The sequence below is a fragment of the Hemicordylus capensis genome, chromosome 6, assembly GCF_027244095.1.
Source record: "Hemicordylus capensis ecotype Gifberg chromosome 6, rHemCap1.1.pri, whole genome shotgun sequence".
In the NCBI taxonomy this organism is placed as follows: domain Eukaryota; kingdom Metazoa; phylum Chordata; class Lepidosauria; order Squamata; family Cordylidae; genus Hemicordylus; species Hemicordylus capensis.
In genome coordinates this window covers 118,338,899-118,363,715 of record NC_069662.1, presented here as the reverse complement: position 1 = coordinate 118,363,715, position 24,817 = coordinate 118,338,899, and the positions used below count along the sequence as shown (strand labels likewise).

General features: G+C 40.4%; 1 protein-coding gene across 9 annotated transcripts in view; it reads right to left on the bottom strand.

Moving 5' to 3' along the window:
• Window positions 1-3,962: 3,962 nt before the first annotated feature.
• Window positions 3,963-24,817, bottom strand: part of OSBPL3 (oxysterol binding protein like 3) — a 145,913-nt gene continuing 125,058 nt past the window's right edge. For all 9 annotated transcript variants that reach the window (XM_053266466.1, XM_053266463.1, XM_053266472.1 and 6 more), the window contains 8 exons: window positions 18,959-19,096; window positions 13,327-13,390; window positions 11,562-11,640; window positions 10,571-10,715; window positions 8,308-8,452; window positions 7,173-7,299; window positions 6,646-6,768; window positions 3,963-5,473 (listed from right to left, as the gene is read on the bottom strand). In XM_053266466.1, the coding sequence (XP_053122441.1) occupies window positions 5,377-5,473; window positions 6,646-6,768; window positions 7,173-7,299; window positions 8,308-8,452; window positions 10,571-10,715; window positions 11,562-11,640; window positions 13,327-13,390; window positions 18,959-19,096 (918 nt within the window). In that variant the 3' untranslated portion in view covers window positions 3,963-5,376. The remainder of the gene's footprint in view (window positions 5,474-6,645; window positions 6,769-7,172; window positions 7,300-8,307; window positions 8,453-10,570; window positions 10,716-11,561; window positions 11,641-13,326; window positions 13,391-18,958; window positions 19,097-24,817) is intronic.

Here is a 24,817-nt window from a genome sequence, read left to right as displayed (position 1 = left end):
TACTAGTGTGCTAACCATCTTTAAAGTGCCTGGTTTTTGAACTGGAATTCTCAGGTACAGTTGTGATGTTCTCTGATTGACCCTCTGTGGTAAAAAAGTTAGTGTTCATTTTGTATGTCTTATTTTCAATGGTAGCACCTAGATTTATGGAATACCTGGAAGCATTTCATCTCCAAGCTTTTGTAAATGACATAATGAGAGTGTGCAGCTATCAAGACAAAACATTTTTTTGGCATAGAGGGTTAAAAGGCAACCATATGTTTGTATGTAGAATACAAACTCTAGATCTATACTCTGTAGTACGAGGGATTGATATTAACTGATCAGTGGATCCTCAGTTCAATTAAGACTGCCAATTAAAAGCAAAAACTATTTTTTTCTAATTGCTCCAGTTCATCAAATATAGTTCTTGAAAAATATTCAAAATACAAATGGTTAATTGCTTTATTGTTTTAAATGACAAACTTCCAGATGTCAGTTTTACTGGGAATTGTAATGCCAAAACAGGAAGCAATTTAAACACTAGCAAGGGGTGGAATTTGGCACTTTCATCACTGGTTTGGTGCCACAATTTGCTGTTCCTCCTGCACTGATCCTGCTAAGTCCATATGAACTACCAGTGAACAGCAAGGGAATTGCCACACAGCAATTCCCACAGCAGGATTATGGTTGTCAGATATCAGACACAAACCATTTTACCAGAAAGTGTCCTCAAATTATATCAGTTATATTGTAAGATGACTCAATATGTATATGCAATAGTTCTCAATGCCAGAGTATTTCCTTTATTTGTTGGTGGCACCTCAGTCATGCAAGCTGTCACTTAGTTATGTCCGTGGGGAGAGTTCACAGAATGTTCATGTGACAATTACAGCTATTAATACAGACAACATTTCTATCACCAGTTCTCTAAGTGAAGCAGGACCAGTTCAACTGTGTGGATATATATGTGCAACTCCTATGCAAGTGGTTGGATCCCAAAAGCTAAGGCAGTATTTAGTGGGTTATATGTCCTTGCACAATACTTAACCATATACATGCCCACAAAACTAGAAGGTCCAGCTGTCTAATATTCAGAGTTACTGTGGTGGTAAAGGGTCATATCCACCTGCCACTGAATGCTCTAACCATATTTTGCAGATATTCCTCTTAGCATGTGCTAATGCTCTGGACAACTGTAGAAGGTAATTTTGGAAATATGATTCAGAAGGCTCACAAACTGTCATGCAATGTGTTTTTAAAAAAATCCCTCAGTTTCACATCAGAACATTCAAATGCCCCCCCTTTCCTTGAAAAAGAAAAAAACCACTGTTACATGCAGGATTTAGTGGTGTGCACAGAGCTTTTAAATTAGGGCCTTGTGTTAACGTGGTCATTAACCACATCAATTCACATGAATACCCTGTGTTCTTCTACACTATAGTGGGCTCTTTCCACTCAATTTGTGTGATTATATGGCAATATGGTGGTTTCATTTCACACCCAAGTCCCCATTATGTGAATGAAAAGCCAAACAAAAAAGCCAAACAAAATTATCATGGCAACACACATGGAATCTTGATTGTATGGGACTTTAAAAAAAACACAGCCAACCAAATTCTTGCAATCAAAAGCGGAAGAAACTGATAGATGCATTTCCCATTTAGAATCATGGAGACTAGATTTTTGTTCCGGTATCCAGCTGATGAATGCATGCATTACGGTAAACTCCTGGCTCATGAACAATGACTGTACTCTTCTCTTTAAAAGCTACATTAAAAATTAAAAACTGAATTTGGACTGCACAGTATACAAGCTGCAAATGACAAAAGAAACTATAGTGTTACCAAGTATCAAAATCAGTGAGGCTTCTGAAAGTACAAGGCAAAATTAAATAATCAGTTTTAACCTACTCTAAATATGGAAATGATTTATGCTGCAGATGTTATTAAAAAAAATCACACACACACGGACCTGTCCAAAAACTGAACATTTTTGGTAAATTTGTTCTAGAAAAATCAAAATAAATAAATATGCAAAGAAAATTATGATTTAATTATATTAAATCATTTAGAAGAAGAAAGCTACAGGAATCTCAATTAATACAAACATGATCACTGTAAGATGCTATAAGTCAGACAGTATTGGTTAAATAGAGAAAGGCTGATTAAAACTGGGGATATTGTTAAGATACTGAGTGTTACATATTATATGAATGCAATGGGAGTGGGGGAAGGAAAACACAGAAAAATGGGAAAATAATTGTGTCTCATTAAATAAATGGAAATATGGTTAAAAAGGTTACTTTCCCAGACAGACACATTTGAAAAAGCATCAGCAATGGTATATAGTAACCAGAGATTTTGCAAAGTTCTTATTCACTTTTTATATTTCACCACTACCTTGAAATGCATCCATAAACAAAACAGTTAACAGATTTAGCTAGATGTTGTGTTGTACTATGGTGCCTTTTATCAATGATGCAAGAACCATCTTCATACACTTTGATTCTATTCACATTATTAGTGATATAGCTGGCCCTTGCTGTACAAACAAAAATCTTTTGCCTGCAAAGGCCTCCCAGTTCACTTCTATGGAGGAAGCATCTCCACATGTGGTACATCCCCATACTGTATATTGCAGACTAGGGATGTGCAAGAACCAGTTAGGTGCTCCTTTTCTGGAGTGCCGAACTGGTTTGCAAGTCTGGTGTTCGAGCCGGTTTGGAGGTGAGGGATCCTTTAAGGGACAGGGAGGGTGCCATTACCTGCCCTCCTGTTTCCCCCCAGCGGCGTGCTCCCCAAAAGTGTTGGCGTGGGGCTGCAGCGTACCTGCTTGCAGCTCCGGTGAACATTGTATGGGAAATGGCAGCCGTACGTGTTTGACACGTGTCAGCCATTTCCGGTACAATGTTCACTGGGGCTGCAAGCAGGTACACTGCAGCCCTGCACCAACACTTTTGAGGAGAGCACCAGCGGGGGTAGGGGAAGCAGCAGGGCAGGTAACGGCACCCTCCCTGCCCCTTAAAGGACCCCTGCCTCCCAGGAATACACAAACCAGTTCGTGCACATCCCTATTGCAGATACACATATGCAGAGCTGCACTCACCACATAAGAGAACTGAGTCAGCCGACATATGGAGGAGCTCCATACGCACACTGAAATCAATGGATCTTACTTCATAGGAAGCTGCTGTATACTGAGTCAGACCATTGGTCTATCTAGCTCAGTATTGTCTTCACAGACTGGCAGCGGCTTCTCCAAGGTTGCAGGCAAGAATATTTCTCAGCCCTCTCTTGGAGAAGCCAGGGAGGGAACTTGAAACCTTCTGCTCTTCCCAGAGTGGCTTCATCCCCTGAGGAGAATATCTTGCAGTGCTCACACATCAAGTCTCCCATTCATATGCAACCAGGGCAGACCCTGCTTAGCTATGGGGGCAAGTCATGCTTGCTACCACAAGACCAACTCTCCTCTCCCATGTAGCATATATAGCAGTGAGATGCAAGATATGTACTACATACAAAGAAGAACAAAGAATATATTCTATGATTTACAGAAGAATTAATTCAGCCCTGTAAACCAGCAACTCACCCCCCACTCTCCTTGATTTGCAGGCATTTTTGAGCACATGCTACACATGAACTGTACTACTGTATTAATTGCAATTTCTGCCTCTGTTCAAAAGTGCTATTTGTCTACTTGTTTCCTGCTTTAACATGCAAGTTATGCTCATGAAGATATTACTATTCATATGAAGAATATAGGAAAAAACATACAACAATTTCAATGCAAGACAAATGTTTACCTGAACATGGAACAGTTTAAAGGAAGATCATATATATTCCGTACATGTATCTATAAGGCAGATGGTCAGCTTTATTTGTTTTTAAAATATAAGATATTAAATATGCTGCTCAGAAGAGGTAGAAAATCTTATTTCAGAAAATTTCTCTGTCTCTTAAAACAATCAACTACTTTGCAAATTGTTAAAAAGGAGGGCTTTTATTTTATTTTATCCGGAAAGATTTTATTTGAAAAGCCAACCAGGAGAGCAAAACAAAATATTCAGTTTGCTAAAACAAAAAGCAAAATCATATTTTGATCAAAATATAATTTGATCACCGCCCCCCACCCCCAAGTTTACAAGTACTATTGTTTTAAATTTCACTCAAGGGTACAATCAAGCAAAAGTTAGTTGCAGCTAAGTCTCATACCACTGGTGTTAACAGAAGTAGTCATGGCATACTTTTGTTGGATTGTGCCCTACAGGTTTATCCACAGCATGAGCCATATAGGTAATATGGTACAAATTGGAGACAGTGTCTCCTTAGAACTTCCCCAGTGCAAGCCCTGTTGAAGTCTGCAATGGCTTAACTTCCATTCAGTTCAACAAGGCATAAGCAAAGTTCCCAGTGATCACGCCCTTTGTTTGTAAGGCAGTAGAACCACCAGTACTACTACTTGATACTATTTTTTTTAAAGAATATATTATCTAATAGAGTAAAAAGATCAATGTACTATCTCTCTTAAAATATAAAAACCTGAACAAGTCAGACTCCAGCACCATCAGCAATTGAGATGGTGGGCAGCTTCACACCTGATGACAGCAAGTAAGGAGGAGGGAACCACTATTTCTGGTGAGCATGCAAGCTGCTACTTGCACTCATTTCTGTGTGGTCCAAACCTGGAAATGTCAAATTGCCAACGCTGGGTCCCCTCCTTCACCTAACATTCTCCACCCAATTGCAATTGCTCATTACAGGTGTCGGAGGGGACCAGACATCGGCAACCCAACAATTCCAGATTGGACAACACAGAAATGAGTGGGAGTACCAGTTCACGCCGGGAGTACCAGCTCAAGCCAGGAGTGCACATTCGCCAGGAGCGGCAGTTCCTACCCATTTACTTATCACTATTACATGTGAAGTCATCTGGTATCTTAAGCAAGAGACTAACTAATACATCCAGCTTTGGTAGCTTACAGACATTTGGGAGATCTATTCAGTTTCTGTAGCACAGCTGAAGGCTGCTGTCCAATACTGTCCATCATGCAATTCAATAAGGCATCTATTACATCTGAACTTGCATTATCCTTTGGAAAAATAGTGTTAAAGCTTCTCTCTCTCTCTTCTCTTAGATAACATTCAACAAGTTTATTAAATAGTATGTATGTATGTATGTATGTATGAAGAAAATTAGAGGGTCTTTTTGTACATTCAAACACGTCATGATTGCTATCAAAGTAGCACGAAAGAAATGGAACTAAGAGAAATGTGCATGTCAAAAGTCTAAATCAAGCAGGGTTCTAGAAGATCAAGGTGATATGCAGCATTTTCCCCCTTTGTACATTATAATCAGGGACAGAAGCTCTAGATGTCCTTTTTTCTTGCTCCTTTTTCACCACAGCACAGGATTATCCAGTTTGGAAAAGCCAGGGTTTTTTCTAAGTTCCAGGTAGGTTCCATTGCTGACCCAGGAGTCATCTGCCGATTTCCTGTCAAACAGTGAACAGAGCAATTTTTTCTTCCTGCTCCCATAGGTGCCTTAGTTCTACTACTTGTTTTGTTTTATAGGTTCCTAATACTATAGAGGAAAGGCTACAATACCCAGAATTCATGCTTAACAGGCATTATGAATACTCACACATGGTGGGGACAGAACACCATCTGTACCCCAAGATGTACCCTTTATTCTTGCTCTGTTCTGGAAGTCTCTAAAGGCCATCTCACATTATACACTTGCTACATTGTACAATACAAAGAGATATTCTGAATTTCCTCCTGCCAGTGCTCCCTGCACTCTCTTTATCAAGACCCATAACTGTTTAACTTGGGCAAGGTTGCCACACCTGTTTAGGACATCCACTGCCTTCCCTGACTGCTGAAAACCAGCAACAAAAAACAGAATAATGCATGTATCATCAATATAATGATTACCTCTAATCCCCAAATAACCCTTCCTATTGGTTTCATGGAGTGCTGGGACAAGACTGAACCTTGTAGCACTCTGCAAGGTAAATCCTATGAGTAGTCCCCTAGCACTGGCTTCTGAGTCATATCTGTCAGACAGGAGCAGAACCACTGAAATGCACTCCCAATCTTGTTAGGCAGCCCACCTTCTGAGACATATCTGTCAGAAACAGAACTACTGAAATGCACTCCCAACTTTGGTAGGATATGATACCATAGTCGACAGCTGAAATTACAAGTACAAGGAAATATTTTATATTTTAAGCTGACTTCCAACTTACTTGTTCTCTGCAGAGGAATACATGTGTTACCTGGGACACATGTACAAAAGGTTGCATCAAAATGAAAAATCCACACTGCTCTTTCAGAATAGATCAGTATATAGAACCTAGCTTCCACGACCTACTCATGCATTTTTCCTGCAAACCCCCCCCCCCAACATCATATTTTTCTTGGCTCATTGATTCTTTCAACATATGGCTTTCTGTCAACCCACAGCAGGAAAACATGAAGCATTTCCTTGGTCTTTTCCCTAAGTTTCCCCTTCTAAACACAAATAAATGTCTTCAGCAATTAGCAAATTATGTGAGAGACAGACATTTAATCTTATGGATTTTTCCCCTATCACATATCCAGCATGTTTAACAAATACATTTCAGAGATCATTACAGTAGTTATCTGCCCTGTTATAAAGTACCTGAAAAACTTAGGTTGATGTTCCATATTGTTTTCTTCTAGAACTTTCCGCCGCTCTCTCTGAAGCTGTTCAATTCTTTGTTTTTGTTCTTCTGCTCCTTCAATATTCCCTTCTTCTAGAAACCTGCCAAAATCAGTGATGGAACAACAAAATATTATTGGCACATTTCATTTTATCGCTCTTTCAGCACGAGCCTTACTTAGTGGCAAGTGCTTTCATAACAGCCAGTCCTGGCCCTGATCCCTGCCATAGGTGACAGATTGTGCAGTGATGGCACTGAGAATAAACTCCATTCACAAAGTGGCTTCAGAAACTGAGGGGTGTCTGAATAGCAGTGACTGGCCTTATTGGAGGCACACAGAGATCACTGCTTCTTTGCTTTCCAAATTTCCTCATCCCCAAACAAGAGTCTAAAATTTTTTATTCACTGATGGGAAGGCACAGCACAAACAGGATTACCTCCTGCCTTTAAAGGGTAAAATATAAATATTGCCTCTGTGTGGATTCAGCCATATTTTTAAAGTTACCTTTGGTCTGGTCTAAACCGGGTGTCAGTAGATGGTAGCAGTGGTCTTTTAAGTGGGTCCAATTCATTCAGTTCTAATGCAAACTGTGTGAAACCATACCACTGTTCATAATCTTTAGGCATGGGATCTGTAAAAAATGAGATTTAATCATTGAGGACTTTTAATAAACAGGAAACTAGTGAGGAGGCAGGGTTTGCAGATGTGCAAAACTCTTCTGAACAGTGCTCTTCCCCATCAACTCCGTGCTAGCAGAAATATTCAGCCTCCATATTTCCCCAGTTTATATGGTAATTGTGAGTGAGAGAGAATGCTTACTAGCACCACTTGCAGCAAACTGCTCTGAAAGTCATGGGAAAACGGTCCCTCTCTCCCTCCCCCCCACACAAGAAAAATGTCCTCTGGGGACCACACCTCCCTCTGCTGAAGACTCAACTGCAATGCTTGCTTTGCAATGGTAAGTGCTAAAGCAGTTAAGTTTCTTTAATTAATTATGTGCGCTCCTCTTTTGGCATGCACATGTACTCCAAAGATATACTTTCAGCATGCAGACATATCCCTTGGTTATGGTTAACCATGGTTTGTTCCATTAACCTTGGTTAAGATCTCAAACCTAGCTAAGCCCTGTGAGACCTGATTGTCACTTTGCAATTAGCAAGGCTGGAAAGCCAAGGAAACTGCCCTAACTATGGTTTTCTCAGTAAAAATGAAAGACTTAACCATGGTTAACATAAACCATGTTTTGCAAGTTTAATTAAAACCAGGTTTTACATGGTTGCAGCCCACACTCAACCATGGGTTAGGTATTCAGCCATAACCATGTTTATGGTTAAGAACAATAAACCACAGTTAAGCACTGTGTTTGCATAGGACCCAGTTTGTACTGCACAAATGAACATTCTTAAAGAAAACAGTCTTGACATTTGTCTATCTAGTCATGATTATGGAAATTATTATCAAGTTTTGTCTAATACAATGCTCCATCCATAGAATACAGGATTGTTGATACTGTAGAGGAGTGTGCTAAAATTAAAGATCCCTAGATTAGGTGGAAAATTAATAGAGAACATTGTTGGCAAGTGTAAGAAGTTCGTAAATATGTAATAATAAGATGTCTAATAGCTCTTCTGGCACTAACTTGCTCTCCAGATGCAGTTTGTCGAGGATGAAGTTCCACAGAATATGTTCTCATGCCATTTCCCAAAAAGACGATATACTACTTTTCCATTTTCGTCCAAAACACTGCCTTCAATCTCATGAACATTATGATTCCAGTACTTTGCCTGTAAATAAAGTTAGCAACCACAATCACTTTTAAAAGGTCATAAAATTAGCTTGTCAGGACCAAACTATATGAAACATGTCACATCACAAGTCCTAGCATACTTGCTTTTTGGGCGGTGTAGATAGAATTGGGGGCACAATCCAGACAATAGCAGGGTAGGGAGCTGTAACTCTGTTCCTGTTGTGGTCCCAATCTGCACTGCATCCTATTTACACCAGAAAAAGCAAGTGTGCTAGGGCTAATGACATGGCTAGTATCATATGTAGTTTGGTCCCTAGATGTAGTGCTTATGTAACAAAGATTGACATCTACATATGATGCAGACTGGGGTGGCAGAGGAGTCTGTACCACTTTGGACTGTAGGTGAAGCTCTTTGACAGCTCATCCCTACATAAAGAATTCCCTGCATCTAGTATGTCAGGCAGAAGAGATTCTAGCCCAGCTCTTTGCTTGCTATGGATTCTAGAGATTTGCAAAACCATATATTTCAACTTGTAAGACATTTTCTGCTTTGCTTCCCCAAATGCTTGGGTCTCTGCTGGAAGTTCACTTTGTGCCAGTTCACCTGAACATGGGGCCACAGTCACCCCTACATGGGATAACATCAGGATTGCGGCATGAATATGTCCACCCCAGTGTCACTCAAGGATGTACCAACATGATCGCAACACGTCCTTCGTTTGCACATGAAGGGCGATAATCTGAATCACTACCCTAAATGTGCTAGAAAACCCTGTTTAAGCAGCATCTCCGAAAGATTAAAAAAAATTATCCCTCTACCTGCAGTTTGAAGCACTGCGATTCCTTTTAACACCTCATTCTGCCAAGATCTTATTTTGATGATAAAAATGGGGATAGGACCATAGCTCAATAGGGATGTGCACAGACTGGCAGACAGCTGATTTGGTGGTGGGTGGGTGTGTTAACCTTTATGCAGGAGGGAGGGTGCTCGTACCCCTCCCGCCATGTGTCCCCCACCAGCGCTGTGCCAAAAATAGATGGTGCAGGGCAGCAGACTGGCCACTTCTGGTCTGATGCTGACCGGGGCGGCAAGAGGGTATGCTGCCGCCCTGCGCCAGAGGGGAAGCGTGGTGGAGGGGGTAAGAGCACCCTCTCTCCTGCTTAAAAAGGTAAACCCCCGCCACCGAACTGGTCCGGAGGTCCAGAAAAGGGCCTCTGAACCAGTTCGTGCACATCCCTACAGCTCAGTAGTAGAGCATCTCCTTGGGTTCAGTCTTTAGCATCTCCTACGATCTTGCCTCCTCATCTACTTTTCAAGTAACAGTTGTGCCTTAGCAACTCCTGCTGTATTGCAAATATTTTCCTTCAATCACTCTGTCAACTTAGTTACTAGCCCTTTAAACACACCTAGTAGCTATTATTACATGCCCAACCATATATTTGTCTCACCAACGCACATACTGGTTTCTGGACAACCTCAAACCTCCTCTGTCCTCTACTTGTTCCTCAGTTTCCTTTATTATGGCCAACCTACCCTTCCCTACAAGTTTATTGCCCCTCTCACCCCTTCGTGACCTTCTCTGGAATTGCTGAAGTTACTAAGGCTCTAGCTCCCTGTATATCAAATTAACTACTCCTTCAGTGATGCATGGCTTGGGAGGTCAGCCTCTGTCTGTCCGGCTCTCTAATGTGCTCTTGCTTCTTGTGACATTTGAGAAGCAGTGCCTAGATCAGGCAGGTGTATTATTTTAGGTGTCATTTTCAAGAGTTTCTCACCCGCCCCCCCTCCCCAATACCTGCACAAATCAGCAGTCATTTTAGATAGGAAAGCATCACAATATAGACTATACCCGTCTTTCTCTCTAGCCTAAGATTTCTTGTAAAGGCAATTGACTGTGCCAGATTTTAGATTCCGTAACATTTTGATCTTCTTAAAAAAACCCAACATTGCTTAAAGCATCTAGTGAAATTGAAATCTCGTCACATGAGGTTGCCTTCACACAAAAGCAAGCCTTTTGTCTCAGAAAATGACTATGTGAGAATAGAATCTCAGTATTCTATTCAATAACCTGCTTGCCAAGAAAATCCTTAGTCATCTTGCTGAAGTCTTCTTTAATACATTAGCATTTCCAAGAGACGTTACCAAAAATCACACCTTTATAAAAGTAAGTTTGCAGAGACAGGTGTGGTCATTCAAATTCTTGATTATGATCTCTCCATAGTGTTCTATCCATCGTTGCCCACTTAAGATATTATGAATGCAAGATGTCACCTTATTCCACTCGTAATGGTCCCCATAACTGGAATAAGAATGGAGAACTGTAATTAACAGTTAGCTAATAAACTGGTTAAGGGGTTTGCTTAAAAGATTCAGCTGAAACATTCTGCATATTCCATTCTGACTCTCTTCAAGGCAAGCAGACAGACAATGCCTCATGCAGAAAGAAAATTGGCACTGCTGGACAACAAAATAATGGCTGAATAATCATTCTTTAGAAATATCAGTATTCTACAAACACTTCATAAAGGAGAAGGGCTCCTTTTTTTTGTGAGGTGGTAGAATATCTGTTCTTCATGCAGAAGGTCTAAGATAAGAGGCCTGGGAAAGATCTTGGAGAAGAACTGTCAGTGGGACTAGAAGACAGTACTGGGCTAGATAGGTGAATAGCCCAACTCCATAAAAGTATTATTATTTAGAACAAAAATACAAAAATCATGTATTAATTCATATAGGAATTCAGTGGAAGTATGAATATGACAAGTATTTATATACCAGAGAAATGAGTTTTGGGCAGCATACAAATATGTTAAATAAATAATACCACTTTTCAACACAAGTTCCCAAAGCGGTTTACATAGATATAAATAAATCCAATGGCTTCCTGTCTCCAAAGGGCTCACAATCTAAAAACAAAACATAAGATAGACTAATAAAACCAAGAGGCTGCATTAAGGTGTAGTTGTAACTAGCCACTTTGAAGGCATGCTACACACATAACTCTATGGACAACATCCTATGAATTGTTAGAGAATGAAAGTAAAAACGAAGTCTTGGGCTATTTGTTTAACCAAAGGGCTTTAAGAACATCTGTGTTGTACAATATGATCTTGTCTGGCTTAATCAGGCATGCGATTTCAAAACTTACGCTGGCAAAACTACATGTGTTGTACCAACTGGCACAATTTCCATGGATTTCCCCCAGAATTTGTTTTTCCATCTAATATCTGAAAGTAAAACACAACCAAAAATTATATGCTTATTAGCAATACAAGTATCTTGACACTGTTGAATGGAACTGTTTACAAAATATTTGAGATCCTCAAGCCCTGGGATCTTCATTAGCAGATCAGTTGCTAACAATATCAAAAGGTATGATGGGCATTTGCATGCTCATTTACAGATTTGCAGCAAGATGTTCTGTTATGAGTCCCACACTTCACTAGTTAATAACAGAACACATCCATTTACAATGGTGCTAGAAATATGTATGGCAGCACAAAGATTTTGGAGACATCTGGTGATTTAGCTATAGTTATATGGTCTAAGAGGATTAAAGCACATCATGATTCCTAAATATATCACTTGAGCAGAGTAGGGACCAGTTGACATAGTTATAGTATGCATGGCAAGGTGCACTTTGCCATGCAAGTAGTGCAAACAAAATTTGTATTGGTGCATTTGGGTGCACCAATACAAATTCTTCTTAAGTCGTTTGGAAGAGGCCATGCCAAACGTCTGCTTTCATGATTGATATTTGAGATGTTCTGTCTGTACCAAACAGTTCTATCTGGGCTAATCACGCATGGCGACTGCCTTATTAGATCTACCATGTCATCTCAGCAGCACCGACTGTCAAGCAATAAACCTTTCAAAACTCACAAAGATATGTTCTAATGTAAACCCCATCCAACAGCGTCTGTTGAAGAACTGTGACTCATCTTTCAATTCAAATGTTCGGGCAAAAGAACAGATTTGGTCCTCCGCCCAAACAGCTGCAGGGGTTGGGGGGGAGCTAATAGGGTTATTACAGTTTTACCCCCGGGGGGGGGGAAGCACGCATACTTCAAATGCTTCTCTTGCTTAATTTTATTAATTTTTAAAATATTTATATACTGATTATATACAAGCAAAAGGGAGACATCAATGAACAGCTACTGGGAGGTATATTATGCAGGGATGAATACTGATACTAGATCTTCTCCTGCTAAATACTGTATATGACCGGCATCACTTCAAAAAGGTACCTCTCTGTCCCGTTAGCAGGATAAACTATTTCTAGCCTGCTTCAAGTTGCCAATTACTGCAACTTGGAAACAAAGTGGAAACATGGTTCAAATGCAACAGAAAACCTTTGTTTCCCACTGCATGAAGGAGCTGTGGGCTCACACACTCCCCCTCCCCATTCCTCCTTTCGTGCACAAGGAGGAGAGGAAATCATTTACTTTCCTTTGAAGTAAACAGTTCCATGTTATATCTAATCTCAGGAACTATGATTGTTGCTGTTGGTTGGTTGAATGTTGGTTGTTTTCCACATCTCTATCTGAAGGGAACAAACCTGGATATTAAGCCATGGTTTGGTTCTGTATGTGTTTTGCTCCAACTGCAGTTTGAAGTAAACCACAGTTTCCCATCATGTCTGAACTGGGCCCAAAGAGTCTATGATTATAGCAGGCATACTAGCTTCTAATATCTGAGGCTGCGTGGGGATGTTCTGCAATTACCTCAGTTGGCTTGGGACACATGCCACACCATGACAATGTCTGCATTTCCCCAAATACTATAAAATGAATAAGCTTTGGCAGCGTAACCACATGTCTGAAGCTGCTCTAACATCTGCCTCATTTGAGCTTGTAGATTTGTTCTTATATTCTGACATCTGGAAAATTAAAATGGAAAATTAGAAGAGTTACCTTGCCAAAACACAAAGTTATCAGATTCAGCATGACATGCAGATATAGGTGGGTGATGACTGACCTAATAGGAAGACGAAGGAAAAGTTTACAACTAAATAAAATGTAATAAACAACTACATTTTTGAGCTTGTTTGCAATTGCTTAATTCTTTCCTTATGAATTTTTTCAAATGTATTTTCTTTTTACTATAATGTCACCACAAGAGGGAGCTTGTAAAATAAAAACCAGCAATGAATTAAAAAACATGACAGTGTTTTGTTTTGTTTTTAAGGGAGTTGTGAAGTCCACTCACATGTTTTTAAGGTTGATTATTAATATCAATTTATATTTTGTCTGGAGGAAACTGAAGGCCAAAACACCATCTATAGAAAAGTCATACATTAGGGAACTTGTGACCCTTGAAAAGTGCTGAGTAGCTATGAACCCGGTTTCCCAAGGAAGCTGAATTTGGAAAGGGTGAACTACAACACTAAGACTTCTCAAAACACCTTGGTCAAAATATTCAAATAGTTTCTAGTGTAGAACTGCAAAGGGGAAAAATCCAAAGCAAATATCATTAATGCTGAAGAGACACACACAAAGGGGTGGGGGGGGAGCCCTTAAAAAGCACAAAACTTTGTTTCATTTTCTAGTTTGAGTCAAATGGATCCCTGCTAAAGAGCATTATTCAATGCAGGATATAGCCACAGTGTTATTTCCTGCTGAAAGCAAGTGTGTGCTACTCGAAAGCTTTTAAATATCCTTCGTTTTTTCAGCAATTGAGTTTTTCTGACTCTTGGTTGATCTGCCACTGTTTTATTAGATATTTGTCTAGATAACTCCTTTTTTATGGCCATTACTAAAATCCAGGTTAGATATGGAGTGTTTTCTACACTCGCCTTCCTCTACCCTTATTATGCCTCTATATACATTCCAAACTATCAGGCTATTCACACATGCGTGCAAAACCGGGCTAAGGGAACCCTGCCCAGTTTGGCATGTCCATGTGAATCGCCAGGATTGGGCTGAGCCTGGCGGGACCACGGTGGCGAATTCGCCTATGAAGCCTCCCTTTAAGACAAGGTTAAGCAGGTGAGAGCTTGTTTTACCAATCATCTGTCAGCCACAGCTCCAAGCAGCTGTAGCTAGCAGTCTTGGGTAAGGGAGGGGCTTTATTGGTGCATTATTGGAGCTCTGGGGGTGGGGTAATGCATCCCGACACCCCAACCCTTGGAGAAACCATCAGCAGCTGGTGAATGTCTGGATGGGCGATCTGCCCACCCAGAGGCAAAGAGCTGCTCATCTACAGAGGAGGAAAGCTTTTTGAGGCTTCCTCTCCTTGCCCCGTCAGAGCCCTTTCTCTGCTCGTGAGAAAGGGCTCCATACTTCCATGAAGTTTTCTGGGTTTTTTTTAGTGATAACCAAGATGTTGGCTACTCCTTTTATTTTTAAACGTAATTTTATACCGCCCAAAATGTATGTCAATGGGTGGTTTACAACAAAAAATGACAACAGAAAAATTAAAACATTGGTTAAAATAAATGACAACAAAAAGTTAAAACATTACAACAATTTAAAATTTCAAAACAATATCTTAAAACAATGTTAAAACGATTAAAACGGTATTGAATTAAAAGCGTGGGTGAACAGATGTAAAGATTTTTTTAAAAAATTGTCAGAGATGGGGAGGCTCTTATTTCAGCAGGGAGCATGTTCAAAAGCTTCAGGGCAGCAGCGGAGAAAGCCTGTCCCTGAGCAGCCACCAGATGAGCCGGTGGCAAATACAGACGGACCTCTCCTGATGATCTCAGTGGGATAGTGGGGTTCATGACGAAGAAGACATTCTCTTAAATACCCAGGGCCCAAGCCGTTTAGGGCTTTATAGGTTATAACCAGCACCTTGTATTTTTAACAAATCTACATGGAGCTCAAAAAGATCCACAGATAGATCCACATGGAGCTCAAAAAGGAGTTCAGCACTGTATGCTGAAAAATTTGTTCTGAGAAAAGTTTGGACATCATTGCTTATGACATCACCAGGGATTAAAAATTGCAAAGGATAATATTGGAAACTTGGTGCTATGTTACTCTGTACTCAGCAATTTATCGAGTCCTCAGTTCAGTGCTTGTTCATATCAACCTCTGTCTGGCAAGCTTTTTAATATTAAAGTGAGTATTCTATTATAACTGGGCAGATTACTAGTTTTATATGTTTCCATGAACATTATCTATTGCTTTTAGTAAACATACAGGTATAAGCAAGTTCATGCCTTTTGTCCTTTCATCCTAGCAGCCTTTGACCACCAGAAGGCAGTGGAGTGAGATCAAAGGCTTCATCACTTTCCCAACATACTGTCAGTCCTGAGAAAAGTCTGCTTCAGCACAAGGACACTAGTTACAGCTGATGGACTTTGGCTCAGTCCCTAAGAATATTTAAAATCTGAGGACAACATTTTACAAAACAGCTCAGAAGATTCTTTACTCTGATCCTACACTTCAAAAAAAAAATGATATCAACAGAATTACAAATTAGGTTTAGGGCCTCAATTTAGCATCAGTGCATTTTTTTAAAAAATCAAGGCAAATCCATTTAAATACAATATGAAACCCAAATTTTGTTTCAGTGTTCATGGGCTTTCCCTATACATGTACACATTCACAAAGCCGAAATATTTTGTAGGGGGAAATGTTCAAAAAAAGAATGAAGATTTAAAGACATTTGCAGGAAATATCTACTGGCAACTTTTCCAGCGCAACCTCACTGAAATGAATGAGGCAGCAGCAGTCAAGACTGCTGTTTATATGTAGGGCTTTATTCTGCTGCTCTTGTTCTTTGTGGTTCAGCAACTGGCATTATAAAGGGCTCACAGGTTGCCAGCTGCTTGAAAGACAAAAGTCTGGTACCCAAGTGAAGTCCACAAAAGGATGGGAAGAAAATACAGTGGGACCAGGGGGCAACGCCCAGCAATAAACCATAGGAAATGCTCTGTTCATCTACAGTATACAGCTACAGCATATGGTTCCAAGTCTCCTGCCACCAAGCAACGCCTGACACTGGCCACACAATCCAAACTCCAGATGTGCCTCAAGCACAAAAGAAGCAAATGTACATAAAAAAGGGAGCCCAATCGAAGATTACTTGCCAAGTCACGTGAATAGCACATAGATATTCAAAATATGACGGAATTAAGCATTTGGAAGACAGGCATTCAAGAAACGTCATGCATTTAACAGGTAAGAAAATGGACTGAGAATCTCTAGACCAAACAACAATGAAGCGAATATATGAATGAGGAATATTTATATACCGCTTTTTAACAAAAGCGGTTTCCATAGATAGATAGATAGATAGATAGATAGATAGATAGATAGATAGATAGGCTTCCTGTCCCAAAAGGGCTCACAGTCTAAAAAAGAAACATAAGATAGACACCAGCAACAGCCACCAGTGGGATGCTGTGCTGGGGATGGATAGGGCCAGTTGCTTTCTCTCTGCTAAATAAAGAGAATCTCCACTTTTAAAAGGTTCCTCTTTGCTCAGTTAGTAGGGGACCTAGAATTTCAACTGCATGCAAAGCAGATTGCTAAAATAAATCAAACAACTTAGCTGTATTTAGAAGCAAGATGACATTTACCAATAGCACACTGCCCCGCACACAAATGTTCTCAGACCCTTTCATACACCCTCCTTCCCACACACACAGTGCTCCGCATTGCCTTCTGTGGGCACTTGGGTCTGGCATTCAGCTAGTGCATGTTGGCTGGGGTTGTTGGGCTAGTGGCAGTTAGTTGTGTGAGCCTTCTTTACTTGCTCTGGCTGGCAGTAGCAACCAGCACAAGTCAAAAAAGGCTTGCCCTTGCTTCCACTTATAATAAGGGGACCAAGGTCAGGAAATAATGGCCAATTGTGGCAGGGGTGGTTTGAATTTCACCCTCCACTACATGCACATTCATTAAAAATATTTACATCCCACCCCTCCAGTAGGAGTGTGCACGGACCGGTCCGGGGCCATGCAAAAGGCCTCTGGACCGGTCCGGAATTCGGCTGGTCCGGCGGGGTGGGGGGGAGTGTTGCTTTAAGGGAGGGGGGGTAGTATTTTACCCACCCACCCCGGCCGCTCTTCCTCCTCCGGCGCTGGACTTTTCTAAAACATTTTTGGGGCAGCAGAGTTCCTCCCTGCCGCCCCTGCCCCCGTCATTGTCTTCCAAGTTTACAAGCAGTAAAAGCTGGTGCCACGCATGTGCCCATCGCTTTTACTGCTTGTAAACTTGGAAGACAACGGGGGCAGGGGCGGCAGGGAGGAACTCTGCCACCCCAAAAACGTTTTAGAAAAGTCCAGCACCGGAGGGGGAAGAGCAGTGGGGGGGGGAGTACTACCCCCCCGCCCTTAAAGCCACACTCCCCCCAGTGCCGGACCACATCTCTGTGGTTCCGTGGACATCCCTACCCTCCAGCACACTGCTGCTTAGAATGGCTTACAATAAAAGAGTAAAAACAAAGCACCCACAAAAAACACCACCACCACACACAATATAGGATAGCAGCAACTAATATAAATAATACACAAGATAAACCTTTCCTGCTTCTGTATATAATATGTGTATGAACAAAATAAAGTGAATGGAAAACTGGATGAGAAGACTGGCTTTTGAGTCTCTTGTCCACCAACATAGTAGAGGGAAGAAAACCCGTGTCCCCCTTCCAACCTTCTGGTTGGCAACTCTGCTCTTACTGCTGGTGAAATGGAGATCTAGGACATTTCATCTAAAGAGACTTGAATCACTTTACAACAAACTTAAGATATATGTCACCATACAATTTAAATCATAATATTGAACAGAGTCACACACACACCCCTTCAAAACTCTCAGAATTACTCTTGGTCAGACCAGATACAGAGATCCAAACACTTAATGGCAACAGTGGAAAACTGCATAATCAGTGCTCAAGATCAAATCTTCAGTTGTTGCCTATTCAGATCAATTTTTCACAAGCTCACACAAATGTCTGTTCCAGGTCCTCTCCAAATTTCCATTTTGTCTAGTCAAGAATCTGCGTGTTTGTCATCTGGGTAACTTGACTATACTTAAGGAAACATGGATGGATATATTTATCCTTAGAGCCACATGTGACTACTAACATGCCTCTGCAGGACTTTGTGATTCTGGAAGAATCTTGGGAATTCCAGATTTCATTAGAAATTTCAAAACTCTCCCTTTCAGAATAAAGTTCAGAAAATGTGACAGAAACCAACAAGCTAAAGCAAGCAAAAAGATGCCTTGAGATTTGTAAATGGGTGCCTTGAGCATTTCAGTTAATAGTTTTCAAAGTTAACACCAGTATCTGCCCACCACTTGCAATTTGGCATCAGTCATGACTATAAAAGTTATATGCACACACATTGCTTTATAACGTTAAAGAAAATTATACCACCAACTACAGCTCTCCAATGGATGTTATGTTACTGTCAGGGCTTTCAAGTGTCACTCCAACTATAACTTGTCTGAAGAACCTGAGTCGCAAAAATGCATTCTTATGACATGGCAAATAAAGTTGATGGAACATTCAGATAACCTTAGAGATTTCTGCTGTACTAAGTTATCAGAATTAGCAAACCTATCAAACTCAACAGCAGCAGCATCGTAGTACCTGTTCTGAAAAATACTGGAAGCCCTTATCTTCACGGACACATTCATAGGTTTCTCCAAGCACAGGATTAAATGGCTTACTTCCAGCTCTGTAGTAACTGGATGCGTAGGCAGATACAGCAAAAGCAGCCACATATACCTAAAAACATAATGAATGGAGCTGTGTTAGTCATCCATAAAGGGAATGTGTGTATGTTGTAACTTGCTGCATTTTGGTTTTATGAAATAAGAGTGTTTTTAAGATGACAAAGAAGAAAAGCTCTTATGCTGACATCAGACTTCATTTCTCCTTTGCAAGGTTCAAAATTTGTGCCTATGCCTCCTGCAAGCAGGAGTGTTATCTTGAGCACTGGAACATGTGTTTACAATGTTCAGTGTTTACAACGTTCCTCTAAAGCCTTTCTTAAAATCAGGAAAGGTTCAAAACCCCAAAGAGAAGCAAAATGAACTTTTATAAAATAGAAACCCAAAAGAAAGAAACGAAGAGAGAGAAACTCTCATTAAAAATGTACAATGAGACACAGGCGAGCACAAAATAAAGTGTTATTGGCCACAATCCAGCAAGACATTTCAGCACATTTCAGCAAGGAAGTTTTATTTTTGTAAGCAAGGGTTAGAAAACACTCCATGTGAATGAATGAACAAATGAACCAACTAACACTTTATTACGGTCCATGACCAGGAAAAAACAACATATCCATCCATTATATCCAGCTAGTGGTTGGTGTTTTTTTTTAAGTATATCAATCACAAGAACCACAATTAACAGATCCAAGGTCCCTATTAAGTGCTTAATTGCGAGAGCTGTCTATTGTTTTTAAGTAATTTATTATGAGTGATTGTATTCTGTTTTATTGTGTTTTAGCACTGTTTTATTGATCGTTGTATCGTGTATATTTGTTATTCCTATTTCTGCTGGCCAACGGCCGTAATAAATTGATGATGATGAATTAACAGATCTAATCTTACATGCAGCAGCACATAATTTAGCGACTTTAAAATCAGTCTCAGAATTCACTCTAGGAAGTAAATAGGTGGCATGAAATAACTCTGAATGCCCATAGAAAGGCTGTCAAAGTGGAGATATAAAAGCATTTCTTACTTCCTGAAAATATACAGTTAAGAAGGACATGTTGAATTGACTCAACTGCACCAGAATTACAAGGACAATATCTTGCATCACATTTAATATTCCAAAACTTCCCAGACACCACCACAGAAGGCAGAGCATTCTAGCAAGCTAAGAAAAAAGCCCTTCGATGGCTGGGAACTGTAAGTTCAGAGAGATAATTCACTGATTTAAACTATTAATTCCACACACCCTACCCCAGGATAAGGCTTTTGGGTATCAAACTAATATCCTTTTGATGCTCCATATCACAAATCTTCTGCTTAAGAGCCTTCTTGGCACTATCAAAACCCAAGAAGAAAAACTTAGGAGAAAATCCATGTCAATAGTTTAGATTCCAATTTAGTACACCCAGGGGCAGATTAAGCTTTTTGCCGCCTGTAGGCAACCAAAGATTTGCCACCCTGGATCGAGGAGCTCGACGGCTATACTTGTAAAGGGGAATATGGTAAGGATTCCTCTTTACAAGTAAAGGGCTTGGTGGGGGGGGGGGGATTTAAATCTTTTTCCCATGTGCAGAAAGCCCTGAAATGGGCCAAAAATGGCCCGACCTGTCATTTGGGAGGCAGATGGGCCTGTGGGAGGAGCTCTCGCCACCATCCCTGCCACCATCCTTCTGCCATCCCACAGTGCAGTGGTGGTTTTTAAAAGGTAGAGAAGGAAGATTTAACTTCCCCCTGACCTAAGCCCTTTACTTGCACACCACTCCCAAAATTTGCCACCGTAAGCAAGTGCCTATATTGCCAATGCGTTAATTCGCTCCTGTGTACACCAGGTGGATCTAAAAGTATCTGCTAATATCAAGGGGGTCAAAACACTTGGGAAGAGGTTAAGTTTTAGCCAAAAGTCAGATACTGAAAGCCATATTTTTGTATCCACCTTTAAAATTCTGGCTTCAAGTCTTAAAACTACATTAGGAGTGAATTTAGCTATTTGAAAAATTGTGCAATCCAGATTGTTAAAAGCAATCTCCAGAGGGGAGAAGTTTGAGTACGGCTCAGGTTGAGCTCCATGAAGGAGCTGAGCTTTGGCTCAATCAATGGCTGCAGCAGGGGCGTAGCTATAATTGAGCGAAAGGGTTCAAAGAACACGGGCCCCCAGCTCCTGAGGGCCCTCCAGCTCAACCCCTCCCTATTTTCTTCATTGTCTCCCTTACTCTGGGGGGCCGCCAGAGAGAGGGATGAACACGGGCCCCCTCTCCCTAGCTACGCCCCTGGGCTGCAGGTATATAATTTCCACCTCTGGTTTGAAAGAAATTTAAAGTGGCTGTTGCACTCCTTTGTGCAAGCTGAACAAGATGGTTAAAATGTGCACTTTTGCTGCTGGAAGCTTTGAAGACCACTTCCAGATATCAAATATTTATTTGTTCAATCTCCATCCCATTTATAAACCATTTATGTTTCTTGGGCCTCTTAACAAAAACTACCACTTTGGCTTTGTGATAGTGGATCATCAATTCACTTTCTTTGCTCTAATGGGCCAAGGTCTGCGGCGCTTTCTTCAGGCCAATTAAAGTTCTCCAGCAGATGGCTACATCATCAGCATATAACAGGGCCACAATATGCTTGTCAGAGACTTTAGGAGGGTGATAATCCTGGCCCACAAGATGCTCTACTAATGAATTAATATAGAAATTAAATAGTGATTGAGCCAAGATGCAGCCTTTTCACACCTCTGAGTTGGGCTCTTATCAGTAAGATATCCCTGTGTATTACACCTTATCCTCAGAGAAGTATCTTGATGAAGTTTCTGAATCAAATACAATAGATGCCAATCAATAGTGGAGCCTTTCCATTTCTCCCAAAGTTTAAACCTGGAAATAGAATCAAAAGCATAACTAAAATTCACAAACACCATGTAGAATGTGCGTTTGGGTTTACTGGCATATTTCTCTATAAAATGCTGAAGCAACATGCAGTGGTCAATAGTTGATCTACCCACACGAAATCCAGCTTGTTCTTCAGCAATATAATTTTCCACTCTCCAGACAATCTTGAACTTCCCTAATAAGTATTTTGCATAAAGTTTACTAACGATCTTTAGAAGACTGATTGGCTGATAATTTGCCAGATCTTCCCTACTACCCTTTTTGAAAATGGGTACAATAATTGCCATTCACCAATCAGATGGTATCAATGCCATCTGATCAATAAATGAAAATAAAGAGACCAGAATTGGAGTCCACCAATCTATATTCTTCTTTATCGGGGAGGGGGGATGAAGTCTTGACTCAGAGTCTTCCCTTCTTTTAACTGCAATATAAGGTCCTTAATCTCACGAGTTGTAACTGCGGGCTAGTCTGGTAAATAATCAAGCCCAAGTTCACATTGATCTGGGCCAACACAACTATCAGAGTATAAAAATAAATGCTTTTCCTAGATTGCCGCTCAGATACAATATTTGGGTCTGGATAGCTCTCTCTTGTTGTAATAACGCAAGAACTGTTGTAATACTCAAGAACTTAAAACTGTTGTAATTAGCTGTTGTAATACTCAAGAACAGGGTGAAATCTTTGTCACTCACTGCTTGAATAAATTGCTCCCATGTAGACTTCATCTTTTTTGCTTTGAACAAGGCTTTATATTGGTTTTTTCATATAAGAGTACTGTTTGCACAGAGATATCAGATCTCTCTTCCTAATATATGAATACAATGAATATTTATATATCAGTTTTCAACAAAAGTCCCCAAAGTGGTTTAGAGAGAGAGAAAGAAAGAAAGAAAGAAAGAAAGAAAGAAAGAAAGAAAGAAAGAAAGAATAAAATGTCTCCCTGCCTCCAAAGGGCTCACAATCTAAAAAGAAACATAAAGTAAACACCAGCAACAGCCACTGGAGGGATGCTGTGCTGGGGATGGATAGGGCCAGTTGCTCTCCCTCTGCTAAATAAATAGAATCACCATTTTTAAAAGGTGCATCTTTGCTCAGTCAGCAGGGGATAGGACCTATTCTAAAATATAATATAAAATATTTCAGCAATCATTTCTTAGCCATTAGGCATTCCCTATCAAACCATGACTTAGAGCTTTTTGGCCAGGTAGGAGATTTCTTAACCTGTCCAACTATTTCTGACTCTTGGAATCTGTCAACAAGTTCTTTAAAATAATCCAAGGAAGCATTACAGGAGCCTGCTGCTATCAATAAGGAACACATAAAGGGTTCAGAACACAGCAAATTATCCACGTTGGTCTCTAACTGAACACTCCATCTTACTAGTGGGGGGTTTAGGCTCTAACTTAGTATTAATATAAGAACTGGTCTTAGGAACTTTCTGGCCTCCATCCAATTTAAAGGACAACAGGACAGGAAAATGATCACTATCTATTCCAATGGGGCTCAATCCTATAGGAGTAAATATGATTTAAAAAACGTTAAGATACTATAACATAATCCAGTGTGGATGAATCGTGGCTCCTCTAAAAGGTATACTTTCCTGGGTGGTCATTTTTAACAGCCTCATTGGACATTCCATGTGCTTGCCAATCTATGGAAACTGGTCATGGCTGGCAAGAGGCTCTGCAGTGCAATCACTTGCCCCAATTTAGTTTGGGAGATTTTATGAGTATAAAGGTTTCTGCCCCCATACTTCCAACTGGATTAGGCTCGTGTCGCTCGCCTCCACAATCCAACAGCTGGGACAAAAAACTCTGCCACTCGGCTGTTCAGGGTAAGGAGAAATAGAGGGCTGGATTCAGTCCATCCGTTCCCCCGCTCCCCGCCTGCCATTCACCTTACTCTCCAAACAGAGAATCAGTAGGATTTTAGCCTCTTTGAAAGGGTTCCTCATTCACAGCTCTGGATGGTTAAACACTGGAATGGGTCAGCAGTACTGTTTTGCAACTGGTTTGGTTCCAGACGCTGGTTCAAAAACAATTGGTTTCTGGAGCTGATTGAACCATTTAATTTCAAATGATTGTACTGGCCTATTAATAATATGTTTTGAACAAAATACCACTGCAGATAATAAACATTGTTATTAAAGTGGAAATCAGATTAAAACTTTATATAAAAACATACCTTTCTCAGTCAATTTAATAAGGAACAAAACTAACACACATGCAGATTTCAGTCAGAAGCAATGCCACCACATGCTGGCAGCTGCACATAGTGCATGTTTTGGGAATGCAGCCAGAATATTTGCTTTATGTTCAGAATGAAGGGGGTGCCAAAAGTGCTTATTGTGCTGTTCACGGTGATCCAACCATTGTGCAATCATTTAAAAAAGCAGAACAAAGCCTTTTCTCAAAGCTGAGGGAGAACTAGAGACAGCTTGGATGTTACTTTATTGAACACAGAGATGAATTTTGGAATGGGTGTAATCCAGAACAAGAAGGAGTGTTTGTCGTTGTCTTTTTTTTTACTGTCACATATATTGGCTTCTCAATGTGTGTATTCACAGTGAAAGAGACACTCTTGCTGCCCTTCCCACCTTATGTGGGGTACAGCTTTTCTGATAAGAAGATTAAACTCTACATCAGAAAAAGGTAATACATAAGCATCTCAACACCACACGAGGAAGTCTTCCAGTGATGGTACTAGAAGCTAGTTATGCTCTGGCCAGGAAATAATCCACTGTGTTTCCTTTGTAACACTCATTTCTGAGCAAGTCACGAATCAGCCGAAAGACACTTTCACTTCTCAATAAATACTGTATTTCTGAGCAGAGGCAAACTTTTTCTAGGCTGCACACAATAACTGCTACAACCTTCCTGAGTGCACCACTTCTCTTTTAC